Source organism: Galeopterus variegatus, unplaced genomic scaffold (assembly GCF_000696425.1).
Source record: "Galeopterus variegatus unplaced genomic scaffold, G_variegatus-3.0.2 Scaffold2663, whole genome shotgun sequence".
NCBI classification, from domain to species: Eukaryota; Metazoa; Chordata; class Mammalia; order Dermoptera; family Cynocephalidae; genus Galeopterus; species Galeopterus variegatus.
In genome coordinates this window covers 122,069-136,242 of record NW_007728774.1, presented here as the reverse complement: position 1 = coordinate 136,242, position 14,174 = coordinate 122,069, and the positions used below count along the sequence as shown (strand labels likewise).

The window sequence follows — 14,174 nt, the reverse complement described above, 5'->3', positions numbered from 1 at the left end:
CACTTGAAAGACTGTGTAGGAGCACACAAACAGTGTTGAAAGACATATGTCGCTGCTATAACAGAAGGTGGTCTCTGTCTTCTACTGCACAATCAGTACCTTACCATATTTTATTTCACTGGACCCAGAGAAACTATCTACTTATGATTAAAACATGACAAACACACCCTAAACATGAGTTTACAAAAAGCACCCTTCAGAGTAATAAACAAATATGAATGAGTTAAGCCAGTTGTTCCCAAGCTATGGACTACAGAGTTATCATAAGGGGTCGACAATCCTTATAAATCACACTCTAAACTACTCAATAATTTCTTATCTATATTTAAATATATGCAGACACTGTTATGATTATTGTAATATAGAAGTATATTAAATGGTTCTTGAATTCTCAGTAGATTTTGGCATTACACATTGTATTCAAACAGACTGAGAAATGGCTTCATCTTAAGATTGTCTCTCCTTTATGCACATGCTTGCTAGACTCAACTTCTTTCAGCTCCCAGAATATGCTAAAGTGCACTAATTCTCACCTCCAGACCTCTGCACATGCACTCAGCCCAAAACACTTTTCCCCACCCTCTTCTCATAGCTAAGCCCTAAAATTCCTTCAAGCCTCAGCTTAAATGTTATTTCCTCTGACAAACAGCCCTGACACCCACACTATTTTTTCCCATAACCCTGACATACCACTCATTAGCCCTTATTATGATTATTTTTCTTCCCTGATAGACTAACAATTATTCATCACCATATTCCCAGTGCTTAACACAGTGACTAGCATACAGAAGGCATTCAACTATTCAGGGATCATATTCTTAACAGAAGCCAAAGGGCAAAATGTAAGGGTCCATGGAATTTTTACACCTTGAAAAAATTCCTTAATTACACTTGAATTTTGGGAACCACTAGTTTGAGCTATTTACCCAAAGGATTTTCAAAACTAATTAAGATTCCTGTTATATAGAATACTTCTTAACCCTCACTCACCCCTAAGTCATTCAAAGTGGGGGCCGGCCAGTGGCGCACTGCTACAGTGCACCGCTTGGGAGCGCGGCGGCACTCCCGCCGAGGGTTCGGATCCCACATACAGACCGGCCGCTCACTGGCTGAGCGAGGTGCAGGCGCGACACCGAGGGTTGCGATACCGTTGCCGGTCCCGGTCCGGTCCGGGCACGACACTGAGGGTTACGATCCGTTGCCGGTCACGAAAAAAGACAAAAAGGGAAAAAAAAAACAAAGTGGGCCAACCCCATATGGGGTAGATTATTTTTTCAATCACATTTCCCCTAAAATTTGTGTGTTAACCAACATATACATAGAGGCATGCATGCATGAGTGTGCATATACACACAGTCTTCATTCTCTCTTGCACTTTTATTAATCTTTCATTAGTCTTTGATAAAACATTGACTACATGAACTACCAGGGAGCTGGAGCCCTGAGTGATAGAATATCCTACAAAACAGCCTCAATAGCATGAACTGCTATATTCTTTTGAGACTGGCACTGAAAATTAAATAAGATTTCTAGGAAGAAAAATTAGCATGGGAGCCTGCTTTCCATTCCCCAATGTGAATGGATGACTACCTTCAAAGTTCTGAAGTCCAAAAAATGTCTGAAAGCAGAATAGTTCCAAAAGCAAATAGTGTGGTCTGAAAAGATTCCTAGTTCAAAAATATTTGTACCCATTTGGGCACCATGAGTGAAAAGACATAGTGCTGAATCTTTACATTGCCTAATAGGGTCTGGAGAAACAGCTCTTAGTCTTAGTTCCAGTCTACATTCTAATCAGTTATGTAACACAGGGTAATTCATTTAACTGTGTTAAGCCTTGGGCTCCTCACGTATAAGACAAGTGGGTGAGGTGCTCCCCAAAGTCTCTTCAACCTCCTAAGTGTGATGACTCTACAATCTTGACTTTCAAACTCCCTTACAATAACACCTAAGGATGTAATGGTTCTTCCTGATGTCAAAGCTTGGGGGTCAGTGGTGTGTACATCCTGACCATTGCCCCACTCCAAGCAGGGGCTCCCTGGGGCAAGAACTTTTGCCTGTGTCTCTTCTATTACCCTTCTAAGTGCACAGACAGTTCAACACACACCTATGTAAATGAATTGTTACCCAACCCACACTTTCAGTTGACCCCTCACAGGAAGCATAAGGAAGCAAAAAACAAGCAATGGAAAAGGAACAATACATTTAAACAAGATAAGGGGAATGAAAAGGAATCCTGAGTCTAAAAGGGACAGAAAGAACTTACCACCTTCCCAAAAACAACTGGCCAACATGAGAGAGCCTGTTTTCTTCAGCACAGAAAAGTGACAGACATTTCAGTCCCTTCATGGAATCTGGCCTTCTGATAAATTACATAAGGCTAAAATGACTGATGCTTGCACATATTAGACAATGGTCTAAAAAAAGAGGCACTAAATTTAAACTCTCAGGGAATCAATCACTTAAGTAAATTCATGTAATACATAAAAATGATCTCTCGATATAGGTATCCTCTCAACACTGCATAAAAGCCTGTCTTACTTCCAGCTCATGATGCTATCATTGATTCTCATAAAATTTAGGAAAAAAACAGGTGATGTCCCATAATTAGAGAGTTTGTGCCTGTGGAGACTAATTATGAACTCCAGTAGTCAGTATCAGCCTTTGCCTGGAAGGAAATGAGTAACCTTTTCATTAGTAATCAAGTTCTGTCCATTTCTTACAAGTGACCCAGAAATTCAAGGCCATGAGTGTCAGCAATATGAGACAAAGAATAAGAAACCACAAACATTACATACAAATAGGACTAAGACAGAAAACCTAAAGTTAAGGAGGTTCCTGAGGTATTTTTCAGGATGACTAAGGCTTCAGAAGGGGCAAGTTGTTCAGTAAAACAATTCCTGAGGAGATGTGCCTGGCTTACACAATAAGAACCAGCATTTCAAAATCTTAAAGGGACAGGCAGTTAAATGAGTAAGGCACTACCACGGTCTACACAAGAGAATCATAACCACTGTCAAAAAGTTCTCCACACAGAATAGGCAGCCTGGTTTATTCTGGATAATTGAGGGTTTGGATATGTACTATATAATCAGAGGAAACAAGCAGTAAAGGACATGAGCTAATTTGAGGTAACCAAAGACTTGGCTAACAGATGCTTGCTTACTCTGGATCCCTAAAATGAACTGAATCTGGGCAATAATATGCTGAACAGAACAGACTTGAGGTTGAGATAGCTGAGTTCTCAGATAAGAGAATCAACTATGCAGTATACAAAAACCAACACTGCTCTCAGTGTCTCTGTTTTTCTATCACTCCTCCTATCCCAACCCATTCTTTTTCTTGCCTTAGATTCTTGGATTCTGAGCTTCCTTGCAAAACTTGGCCACAAGTCTACCTGGCTGCTGTGTCTGGCAAGAGCACAAGAATCAACAGTCAAGGCCAAAAAGGTCCAGAGGAGGGAAGGTAATTGCTCCCAGCTGCCCTCTCTTCCTGTCCCCTGGTCCTCCCCTTCACCCTTCACTCTAGGCATTCTATCTCCAAACATTCAAGCTAACATGTGCTAAAGGAATGACTTTTAAAATCACTTATCTGCCACTGTGAAACCAGATCAGTCCAGATACTCGTTAACTAAAACCTCACACAAACTGGAATATAGACAGAAGAGAGCGACCAAATTGCAGAAAAGTTTTGAAACTATGTCATTAAGAAAAAATGATAAAGAAATCGGTAATGATTATTCCAGGAAATAAAAGTCCGTCCTAATCTCCTCAGTCTCCCTACCTCCAACCTTCCCCTACCTAATCATCTCCAAAACCACCACTAATATTCTAAGATTTAGAATCTAGGTGGTGTACCAAAAATTCTGATTTTAGTCTTCTGTCCCACAGTACTTGTTCCCTTGTCTGATTCTCCACAGCTCTCATCATCTGTGACATCATACTGGGTAATTACAGACTGTTTTATTTTATACATCTATGTATGCCTCATCTCCCCAACAAGACAAAAAGACTTCAGAGGACTGTCACCATCTCTTATGCAGGAGAAACACAGCATTCATTAGCTGACACTCCCTAGGTATGTCTACTTGTGAATAAGGAAGTCAGGAAACGCAGGACTCTTCAGGCTTTTCTGTCTATTCACAATACCCAGCACAATCATCAACCATAGCAGCCAGCTCAATAAATACTAGAGTGGTAAATATTAAGTTTTTGCTTGAATAGTGAGGACTCTATTGTGCTTCAGAATCAAATCTAATCTTCAGTGTTCAGGATACAGAATTTTAGGTAGTAACTGCAGGAAAGTAGCCTGAATCTATACAAATTCAATACCCTAAATGCTACTATTCTAAATAAATCCTAATCAGATTATGTTCTCATTAACACTCACCTTCTCCTATTTATGTGAAGAAAAAAACTAGATAGAATGTTCTAGTTGAATGTGTTCACTGAATAATACCACCTGTCACTTAAATAATGCCTTTCTTAGTCACTGCTTTCATTTTTCTTTTATAAAGCCCTTTTCATAAAGATGAAGTAGAAGACTGTTTAGGAGACAAACATTTAAACAGAGGTAACTGCATTAATAAGGGAAAGTTGATGGCACCAATCTAAGAATCAGCAATACATTTTTGGACACAGAGGCCTAAGTGCTAGTGAAGGTTACTGACAGTGGATAAACAGGATCTAAGAAATCCAAGAGAAATATTAATTTACCTTACATTAGGATGTAAAGTAAAATTCAACTAGGACAAATATGAAAACAAAACACTCGTATAATATACTCACATGTACGTACATGCATGCACACTTATACACGCACACATATGACAATGTGGTGGAGAGGATGCTTAATTTCATTCCTAGCTACTGGATGTTGAGAAGAGGTCTTAATGAAAACCACCACAACCACACATTTGTATTGGCTTAATAAATTAAAAAGTGCTTGGAAATTTTTAGATAATTACATTTTTAAAACATTCTGATCTCCCCCACTCTTTTTCTAGTCCTAATTAAGGGCAGATATAGACAAAATTAAAATGAAAGATTTTATTAAGCTTCTCCAAATTCTGAAAAAGAAATATTTCTCGTTTTTTTTAGTCACAAGAAAGAAAACAAAAGAATTCCTACAAGAAATTAAAAGTGCTGACAAGCCACAATTGAACAATAAGAAAGAAACTTCACATAAGATTATGATTAACCTGGAGACTGTGTTGAAAGAAAACCAGCTAAACTCACATCTATTAATAATGCCAGGTTTGCTGGCCAAATTTAGTTGATTTAACTTATTGGCAATTACTCAAGATGGGCAAAAGGATACAGGCAGAGCTTAAGAACCTCCTTCTACTACTCTACTGAACACTGAAATATATAAAGGTTCCAACCTAAAGAATAAAGCTTAGTTACAAAGAGTATGGGAATTCTGTTACTATGCGTTGGTAAGAAGCTGGCAATCAAGACTTTCCTTATAAAAGACCCCTCAGGGACACTTAACTTATTTGTTAAAAGGTTTTTAAAGGGCATAAGTATTAATAATAAGAATCACTTGGGAATGGTACTGTTAAAGCGTTCAGAACTCAAGTCATAAACAAGGAAAGGCCTCACAGGATATTCACATATACATCTGTAACACTATGCAAATGTAAGGTGCTATGTTTAACAACTTGTGACTTTTGTGCTGGCAGCAACATTTATTAGAAGTCATTGATTTTGACCTGTCTCAGCTTCACAGATGCATTAAAAAATGTCTGGATTTGCTCCTCTTCCATTAGGAAAAAAAGGGAGAAGCTTCCAGTTTTTCAATTTAGTTTTCTCTACTGAAACATACTTTTGCAGACAATATCCTTTATCCCCCCTTCACTGCCCTCTTCTTATATTTTGTCTATAATAATTATACTGAGCTTCAAGCCAAAGGCTGCTTCTCAGAAGTACAGCATTAGCCAAGCCTGGCCCATGTACACTTACATAGCTACAAGCAGGTTCAATGTTCTAGTAGTATGCAAGGTATCGAGGCCTGCCTGATGCTGCTATCACTACTTTAAAGTCAGGAGCTATATAAAGCAGAGTTTTAATCATATTACTGATCTAAAAAGCCATCTTTAACATACAGGTTGAGCATCCCTTATCAAAAACACTTGGGAACAGAACTGTTTCAGATTTTGAATTTTTTCAGATTTTGAAATATATGCATTATAACAATTGAGCATCCTTAATCCAAAAACTCAAAATCCAAAATGCTCCAATGAGCATTTCCTCTGAGCATCATGTCAGTGCTCAAAAAGTTTTGAATACTGGTCAGCTAAAGAGCTATGTGAACCTGGGCAAATTATTTAACCTCTCTGAGCTTCCATATACCCACTCGTAAAATAGGAATATTATCACTACCTCATACGGGGACCAAAATAATTCATATAAAGAGCTTAACTAAGGACAGATCCTGGCACATAATAAGTGCTCAGTAAACGTTAACTAGCACTATAGTCTTTAATTTGCCAAAGATCCACTTGCTAACAGGAATTAGAACTCAAACTCAAGTCTGTCTGGCATAAAAACTTATTCCTTTACATGTCACCCGACAGGGCTCTTCCAGTTGCCTTAAACCACTTACCAGTGCCAAACTGAACCACACTGGAGCCTGAGGCATATCTATTTAAACTTTTGATATGTTTTCATGTTTTTTGTACTAATTTTGATTTTTTGAACTATTACATTAAAATACTGTTGATCTTGATTACTGAGTTTTTTGGCACCCCCTTAAATTTCACACCTGAGGTGAGTGCACCACTCCCCTCACCCTAGTCCCATCCCTGCCATTAACTGGTGGTTCTGGTACAGAAGACAATGTTACAGTCAGTTATTGCATACCTGACTTTACAATATTATAGTAAGACTCACTCTGAACTTCTTTAAAAAGTCCAGGTTAATGAATTGGTAATTATTTTAACTTCCCAAAGAAAGGTGAAATAACATGATAAAAATATTAATAGTCACTACTACCACAGAACTTGAGTTATCTGTTATATGTGGTATACGTAGACAGCATGAAATAACTAACTCCTGAATTAATAAATCCTTAGCCATCAGATTAAGAAAAAAGATTACTCTGTGAAAGGTATTTAATGAGCCAAAAGATGAGTTCTTCGCTTTATGTTAAAAAGACAACAGAACCATGGAAGAGTGGCCAGGCTTCTGCTAACATCTTCCTGAAAAATTATGTATATGATGTTCTGCTTAATAGGGCACCCTACTTGAAGGAACCAGTTTCAACAGAGAAAAAAGAGAAGGTGATATTTTCCACTGGGTATTTCTTTGATCTGACACTGCCCTACACAACACTGACTGAGTGAAAGGGGAAAATGTGGAGTCTGCCATGACTTTTGAAAATGCCTTTCTGGGGGAACACCACCGCAGCACAAACATTAACAATACATCCTCCACTACAAGGTGGATTCTGAGAGATTCTGAGTGTCTCTATTCCCTACTTACTACACAAAAATTTATCAAGAGGACAAAGAAGGCAACAGCTCCAATTATCTTGGACGGACTTAGGAGGCTGAGACCACCACCATTATTTGCTAATCCTGGCAAGGAAAACTGTTAGTTGTAATGTTTATTACAGCTAGCAGACAAGTTCTAGACAAAATGTGACATGCTTGTATTTTATAACATTTTATATTTATAATGTTCACTTTAAAATGTAACTTTTAGATAGGCAAAAACTAGAGATTCTCAAGTGCAAGCACCCATCCATAAAAGCCTATATAACTCATGGTGACTTTCTGTTCTTTCACAACCACCATGCTAGAGACCTCCTAAGTGGTGTCTGGGAAATTCTGGAAGACCCCTTTACAGTTCCAATTTTCCTCATTAAAAATAATGGCAGAGTAACTTATATCAGACCAACCCTCTGGATCACAACAATTATAAACTCTAGAGGAGAAACTATTAAAGGCACCAGAGAGCAACCAAAAGCAGGCAGAAACTGGAAGGCATCTGAGCCTCAAAAAAAGGAAAGCAAACTTTTCCCTTTGAAACACACCACATTTATATAGCTTTCACCCAAAGATACTTACCAGTCCGTGCAGCAAAAGAGAAATAGAGTGCAAACAGAAAATGGAAGTCTTACTGGGCTGAGGAATCAGAGGCATCTGGAGCTGTCAAGGCAGCTGGAATTTGAGGAGGAAAAATCATGGAAAAGACAAAACCACAGAGGGGGTAGCCTCAAAGAATGCATACAACTACTCAGATACTTAAATGATTCCTCACTGTGCATTAGCAAGATGAAAGTCAGGAACTCAAGAGAAAGCAAGAGTTGGAAAGCTGAAAAAACTGAGCAGAAGGGCACTGGTGCCGGGGAAACAGAGGTTTGAATTCAAATCCGGCCAAATTAGAGGGGCTTGATAAATACCCTATGGCTTGATAAACCCTCATACTTTCCACTGAACCCCCAAAAGGTCACATTTTAGGATTAAGGACCATATTGCAGGACTAAGATTTGCTCCTTTGGACTAAGGGCTAACCAGAAGTAGATGTACCCTTACACAGCCTAGAACCAAGCCCTCAAAGGATCCAGGTGATCTGCCAAAAATGTACCATCTACTAGGACAAAACCCAACATTTTTTAGTGGAAGATAAATTTCAAAATGCATCACCCACAATGTCCAGTAAATAATTAAAAACCACCGTACATGTGAAGTGAAGGGAAACTGTACCCATAGTCAAGAGAAAGAGCAGTTGATGGAAACATGCCCACAGACAACCCAGACGTTAAGAACTGGCAGACAAGTACTTTAAATAACTGTGATTAATATGTCTTTAAAATGCACATTTTGTAAAGTGTACAAATCATACCCTCACCTACCTCCTACATCCCAGTGAACTTGAGCTGCCCATGATTTTTAATCAAATTGGGATTTGGAATGGTCTACATTTGAAAGCATGGAGCAAACAACTTGTAATGGTTAATGCCATCCAAACTTAATTATATATTTACACCTCCCACTAGGACAAGGGAGAGAATAAAATGTCTTATCTCTCTGTAGTGAGAGGGCTTTATTAAGATCTGACAGCAACTATTTAGCAGCAATAATTGAGTTTTATGCAAGATTACACAGGTTTTCCTTGTCTGGCATCACAATCTAATCACAGACTGATGGGGTACTTAGGCTCCTTTACGTGAGAAAAAACAGTTGAGCTGTGTACAAAATTAACCTTTAAAAGTACTCATCCTCATCCGTCAATGTGATCTTATCATGGATTTCTATAATTTCTATAAACAATCATTATATTTTAGCTGAATCAGTATCATTATGCTCTTTAAACAGATAGTCAGATATCTTCTACTTCAAAACATTTTCCATCAATTCTCAACACCCCCATAAAAGAAATTTGGCTTCAATTCTTGTCTTAATCCACTAAGCAATCTCATGAGTAAAAAGATAATGCCATGCCCAGCATGCCTGATACAATTTTTATAAATCTTCTAAGTGTTTTAATATTTATTTACTATTTTGTGAAAATGATACTTATTGAACATTCTGAATTACCTTCTTTCCCCAGTGAAAAAAGCTGGGTTTGTGAAGATATACCAAAAGGACTGCTAAGTACACATTATTTTTGCTTAAAGTTTTGCTTAAAGTTTCTGTGGAGGTTGGCACAGCACTGCAGGAATGATTGACTTGGACTCCTTGATATTTGTTCTCGCTTTTTCTACATCCGCTTATGTTGACCCCATCACTCCTGAAGATGCTCATATTACTTTTACTATGGTAGAAAAACACTCTTTTTACAAGCTTTCTTGTTCATATTGGTCTCCCAAAAGAATGGCTTCGCCAGTTTTTTTCCCCCCTTACTCTGTCTTTCTCAAGGAGCCTGTTTCTCTTACAACAGGGTTAGAAGATATCTGAGGGACCCACCCAGAACTACATACATTAGCATTCTATCCTATCAGCAATTAACAGGTATCCAGGAACAGAATTTAGGCAGCTCCATTTTCAATCAACAAGTGAGTTCCCTGTCCCCCAGCAGTGTTTCTTCCAGAAACAGGGCAAACTTGTCTCCCCGACCTTGGTTGGAGAGTTTGAGACTAGCAACCCATGAATCTGTTTCCTCCCAAAAGAGACCTTTAGTGTCCTTTCTCCTGGTAAGTTCTTTTTTTTTTTTTTTCCTTTTTGTCTTTTTTTTACTGACCAGTAACGGGATCGCAACCCTTGGTGTCGCTCCCGTACCGGGGACCGGCAACGGGATCACAACCCTCGGTGTTGCGCCCGCACCGAGCTCAGCCAGTGAGCGGGAACCAGTCTCCACATGGGATCCGAACCCTTGGCGGGAGCGCCGCCACACTCCCAAGCGGCGCACTCTCCAGTGTGCCACCGGGCCGGCCCACTCCTGGTAAGTTCTCAGAGATTAATCTCCCTAGAAATCCTCTCTCCCCATGTCAGAATATAGGCCAACGCTTAGAACCTATTTTAAATTCTCCCTACATAAGTTAACAAATTCAATTATCTCCAAATAGAACTTGCCTTTCTGTATGGTACTACCATCCTGGATACTACATGAAACAAATGAAATCTCAAAGGAGAGAACAAGTGCCTTCTTATTTAAGATAAATAGATAAGAGACATGTGAATGATATTTACTGAGCACCTTTCAGTTCAAGAAACACATTGCTGAGCAACAGCTATACACCAAGAACTTACTAGGCATTCATTAACTATACAAAAATGCATAAAGCCAGGACCTCACAATCTAGTGGGAGAAACAAACATATCAACAATAACCATAATATAATGAATTAACTACCAAAAGAGAGCTGAATAATAGAATAAAGCAAGCAGCTAAAGCACCAGATGCCACAAAGAGACTAGATTTCAGTAGCCAAGCCTAAGGTATTAAGTTCCCTCCCTTATTATCTCCAGTTGTATTTTCATTCTTAGAGGAGAATGTAACACATTTTTTCTTCCAGCTAGAAAAACTAAGTGAGCAGCCTATAATCAGTTACATAAAAACTTTCATTTCCAATGTTATCTTTATTCCAACCCAAACAACCTACTGTTAAACTATACTGTCATCACAGCTTAAAATATTTTCACTTTGGTGAAAAAAATTGTTTCTGACTTGGAAAAAGTCTTGTTTATGACATTAAAAAACTTAGATCCTGGTATCAGAATGAACTTGATTAGGAAAAAAAGTCATAATTTTATTTATGGTATTCAATTAAATATCCAGAGGGAAAAAAATGTATTGGATAAACTCACATAAAATGTTTATCAAGCAAGTACACCCAAAGCAAAGAAAAATACACCACATGAAAGTGAAGGAAAAGAAGAGAAATTTCATATTACCAAATCTTATTTTCCCAATATTTTCCGTGAAATAAACAGAATGGATAGGATACATGTTCCTATCGAAAATTTTCAATTGAGGCAGAAGGAAAAAATGGTCTGCAGGAAACCTACACAAGCTCTTTATGAAATTATCTCACACCTTCCACAAACAAACAGTTTGGCTACACTAGGTGGTTGGAGAAAAAGAAAAGAAATGCTCTTGAGCCAAGAACTAGCTTATGTCCTATCCCTCATCCTTACTCTTTTAACCCCATATAATGACAGGCACCCACAGGCCCTGTTCCCCATCCCACCCTAATCATATGTTTATGTCTTCCTTTCCTACAGACTCGCTTTCAAAACTGGAAATTTTTACACTAGAAAAACAAACTTTTATGTGACTGTAATATCACTTATACTGAGCAGAATTAAAGTTAATATCTATCTGATTTGATTTAAAAACAAGATCATTGCTAACATATTGAGGGGAGATTTTTAAGGCTATTCCTTAAACTGAAAAATGTAAGAAAATATACTCAATATATATTAACTAGCCACTCCCTAAAAACTCTTTTTTATAATAAAAATGATAATGGTAAGATAGTAAGAAGTTCTTACTAACCATTAATTTGACATTCACATCATTCTATCCTCACCCTCCACAAAAACTGCATCAGAAAAGTTCAAGAATCATTAACATTTCACAGAAGTATTAAAAATAGAGCAGTAGAATCAAATCTTGTCCAGTGTCCTTGCTGTGAGTCAAATGTGTCCCCCAAAAGTTCATGTGTTAGAAACTTGATCCCCACTGTAACAGTGTTAAGAAGGTGGGAAATCTGATTATGATATTGGAAAGGTGGAGACTTTGATAGGTGATTGGATTGTGAGGACTATGCCCTAATGAATGGATTAAGCCATTCATGGAGTAATGAGTTATCATGGGTGTGGACTGTGGTTTTATAAGGAGCACATGAGAGAGCTCTTGCAATTCTCACCATGTGATACGCTGTGTCACTATAGAGTCACCACCAATAAGAAGGCCCTCACCAGGTGTGTTTCTTGGACTGTGGATATCCCAGCCTGCAAAACTGTAAGAAATAAATTTAGTTCCCTTATAAATTACCCAGTTTCAGATATTCTGTTATGAGCAACAGAAAATGGAGTAATACAGTCCCACTGTGGAAAAAGAAAATACATGAAGAGAAAACTTACTTGCAGTATCCTGTGCCATTGTGGTAGGTAACACACATTCCTTCATTTACACAGGGCTCAAAACCATCCCGACACTGCAAGGCTAAAAATAAAACAAACTCACATTAGAAATAAGTCACTAATTATAACCCTCACATACCAAAGAAGTACAATCCAATCCATGTCAACATTCGTTCCCATATCCAACTTGATCTGGGTTTCTCTTTAGAGTTTTTATCAATGATAAGATTAGAAGAAGATGAAAGAGTTTTCATCTTCTGGCTTCTAGGAACATAGAAGCACAGTAGCTCATCCCAAAAGTCTCTTCCACAGTAACTGCTTTTGTGATCTTGAACAATACTCTTACTTCTCTGTGATTCAATATCCCCAACTGTTACATCTCTATTTCCCAATGATAGTAAAAAGATTAAAGCTATAACATCCATGACATGTCATGATCATCTTGGGATTTGGATACTTCACATGAATAATGTAAGGATTATCAATGAATGTTTAGGAAGAGCTAGCTAGAAACTAGATCACCATGACATTAACTAATTACTTAGCCTTCAGGTGAAGTTTTAAAATGGGCCACTTCAAGAAGTAATTGGAAGCATCAACAATACTCATTCAGGAAACTAAGGTTGAGAGCCTAGTATGTACTAGATACTATAGTAGGATCCAGAAAAAAAAAGGAGAAAGGGAATGTATAGATAAATGAATAAAACAAAATCTCTGACTTTAATGGGCTCACAAAAAGATGGAGAGCAGATCACGAATAGAGACTGTAAAGAAGGGGTTATCAAAGTATAGAAAATGAAAAGTTGATTTTATACATGCAGATAAAACAAAAATTCTCAAATTCTTGATTCCCTGGTTCCTTTGAAAGACAATGAAAGGCACTTTACCACCTGAGTCCTTCTCAAAAACAGACTACTCAGGAAAAAAAAAAACAGCAACTTTCTTTGATTTCAGCCAGGAGATGAAGTCGTCTACCCAAAGTCTGTCACTCACTTGCTGGCTAATTACAATATCTTGATTGCTTAGCTTTCAGAGTTGGAATTTTCATCACAGAAATGCATAGCAAGAATCCCAATAACAATAGGAAAGGCAAGATAGAAAGAAACCTAATCAAACAATAAAAATAAAAATTGAAGTTCATGAACTCTTTCTTGGAGGTTATTAAAATGTCCATCTCCTAGGATGGTTCATGTATAAATACCTGAAAGCAAAATTGAGAGGTGTTCACCTAAAAAACAAGATAGTAATAATAATAGCAGCTAATACATAGGATGTACTAAAGACCAGGTACTGTCCTAAGCACCTTACATAGATTAACTAATGCTATGATATAGTTAATGTTGTTATATCCATTCCAAGGGTAAGAAAACAGAAAAGTGACTTGCCTATTGTCACACCAGTAAATCAGAGCCAGAATTTGAATCTAGGGAATCTAGACCCATAGACTGTGCTCTTAACTAGTGAGATAAGCTGCTTCTCACTACCTGACACTTTTCTTCTCAGGATGGCCTGGTAGGTATTATTACACCCATTTACCAGAAAGTGAAAGCCCAGGAAGTTAAGTGGCCTCCTCATGGGGCACCACACTGCTAACTGGTGGCAGTAGTGGGCCTAGGACCCAGTTCTCTTACTAAGTCCAACC

The 14,174-nt window shown here is 38.0% G+C and overlaps 1 protein-coding gene across 1 annotated transcript in view; it reads right to left on the bottom strand.

Annotated features, from left to right (window-relative positions):
* LOC103598534 (neurogenic locus notch homolog protein 2-like) overlaps positions 1–12,597 on the bottom strand; it is a 102,730-nt gene extending 90,133 nt beyond the window's left edge. Inside the window, 1 exon segment of the mRNA XM_008582526.1 lies at positions 12,533–12,597. Coding sequence (XP_008580748.1) covers positions 12,533–12,570 — 38 coding nt within the window. The 5' untranslated portion in view covers positions 12,571–12,597.
* Between the last annotated feature and the right edge of the window lie 1,577 nt (positions 12,598–14,174).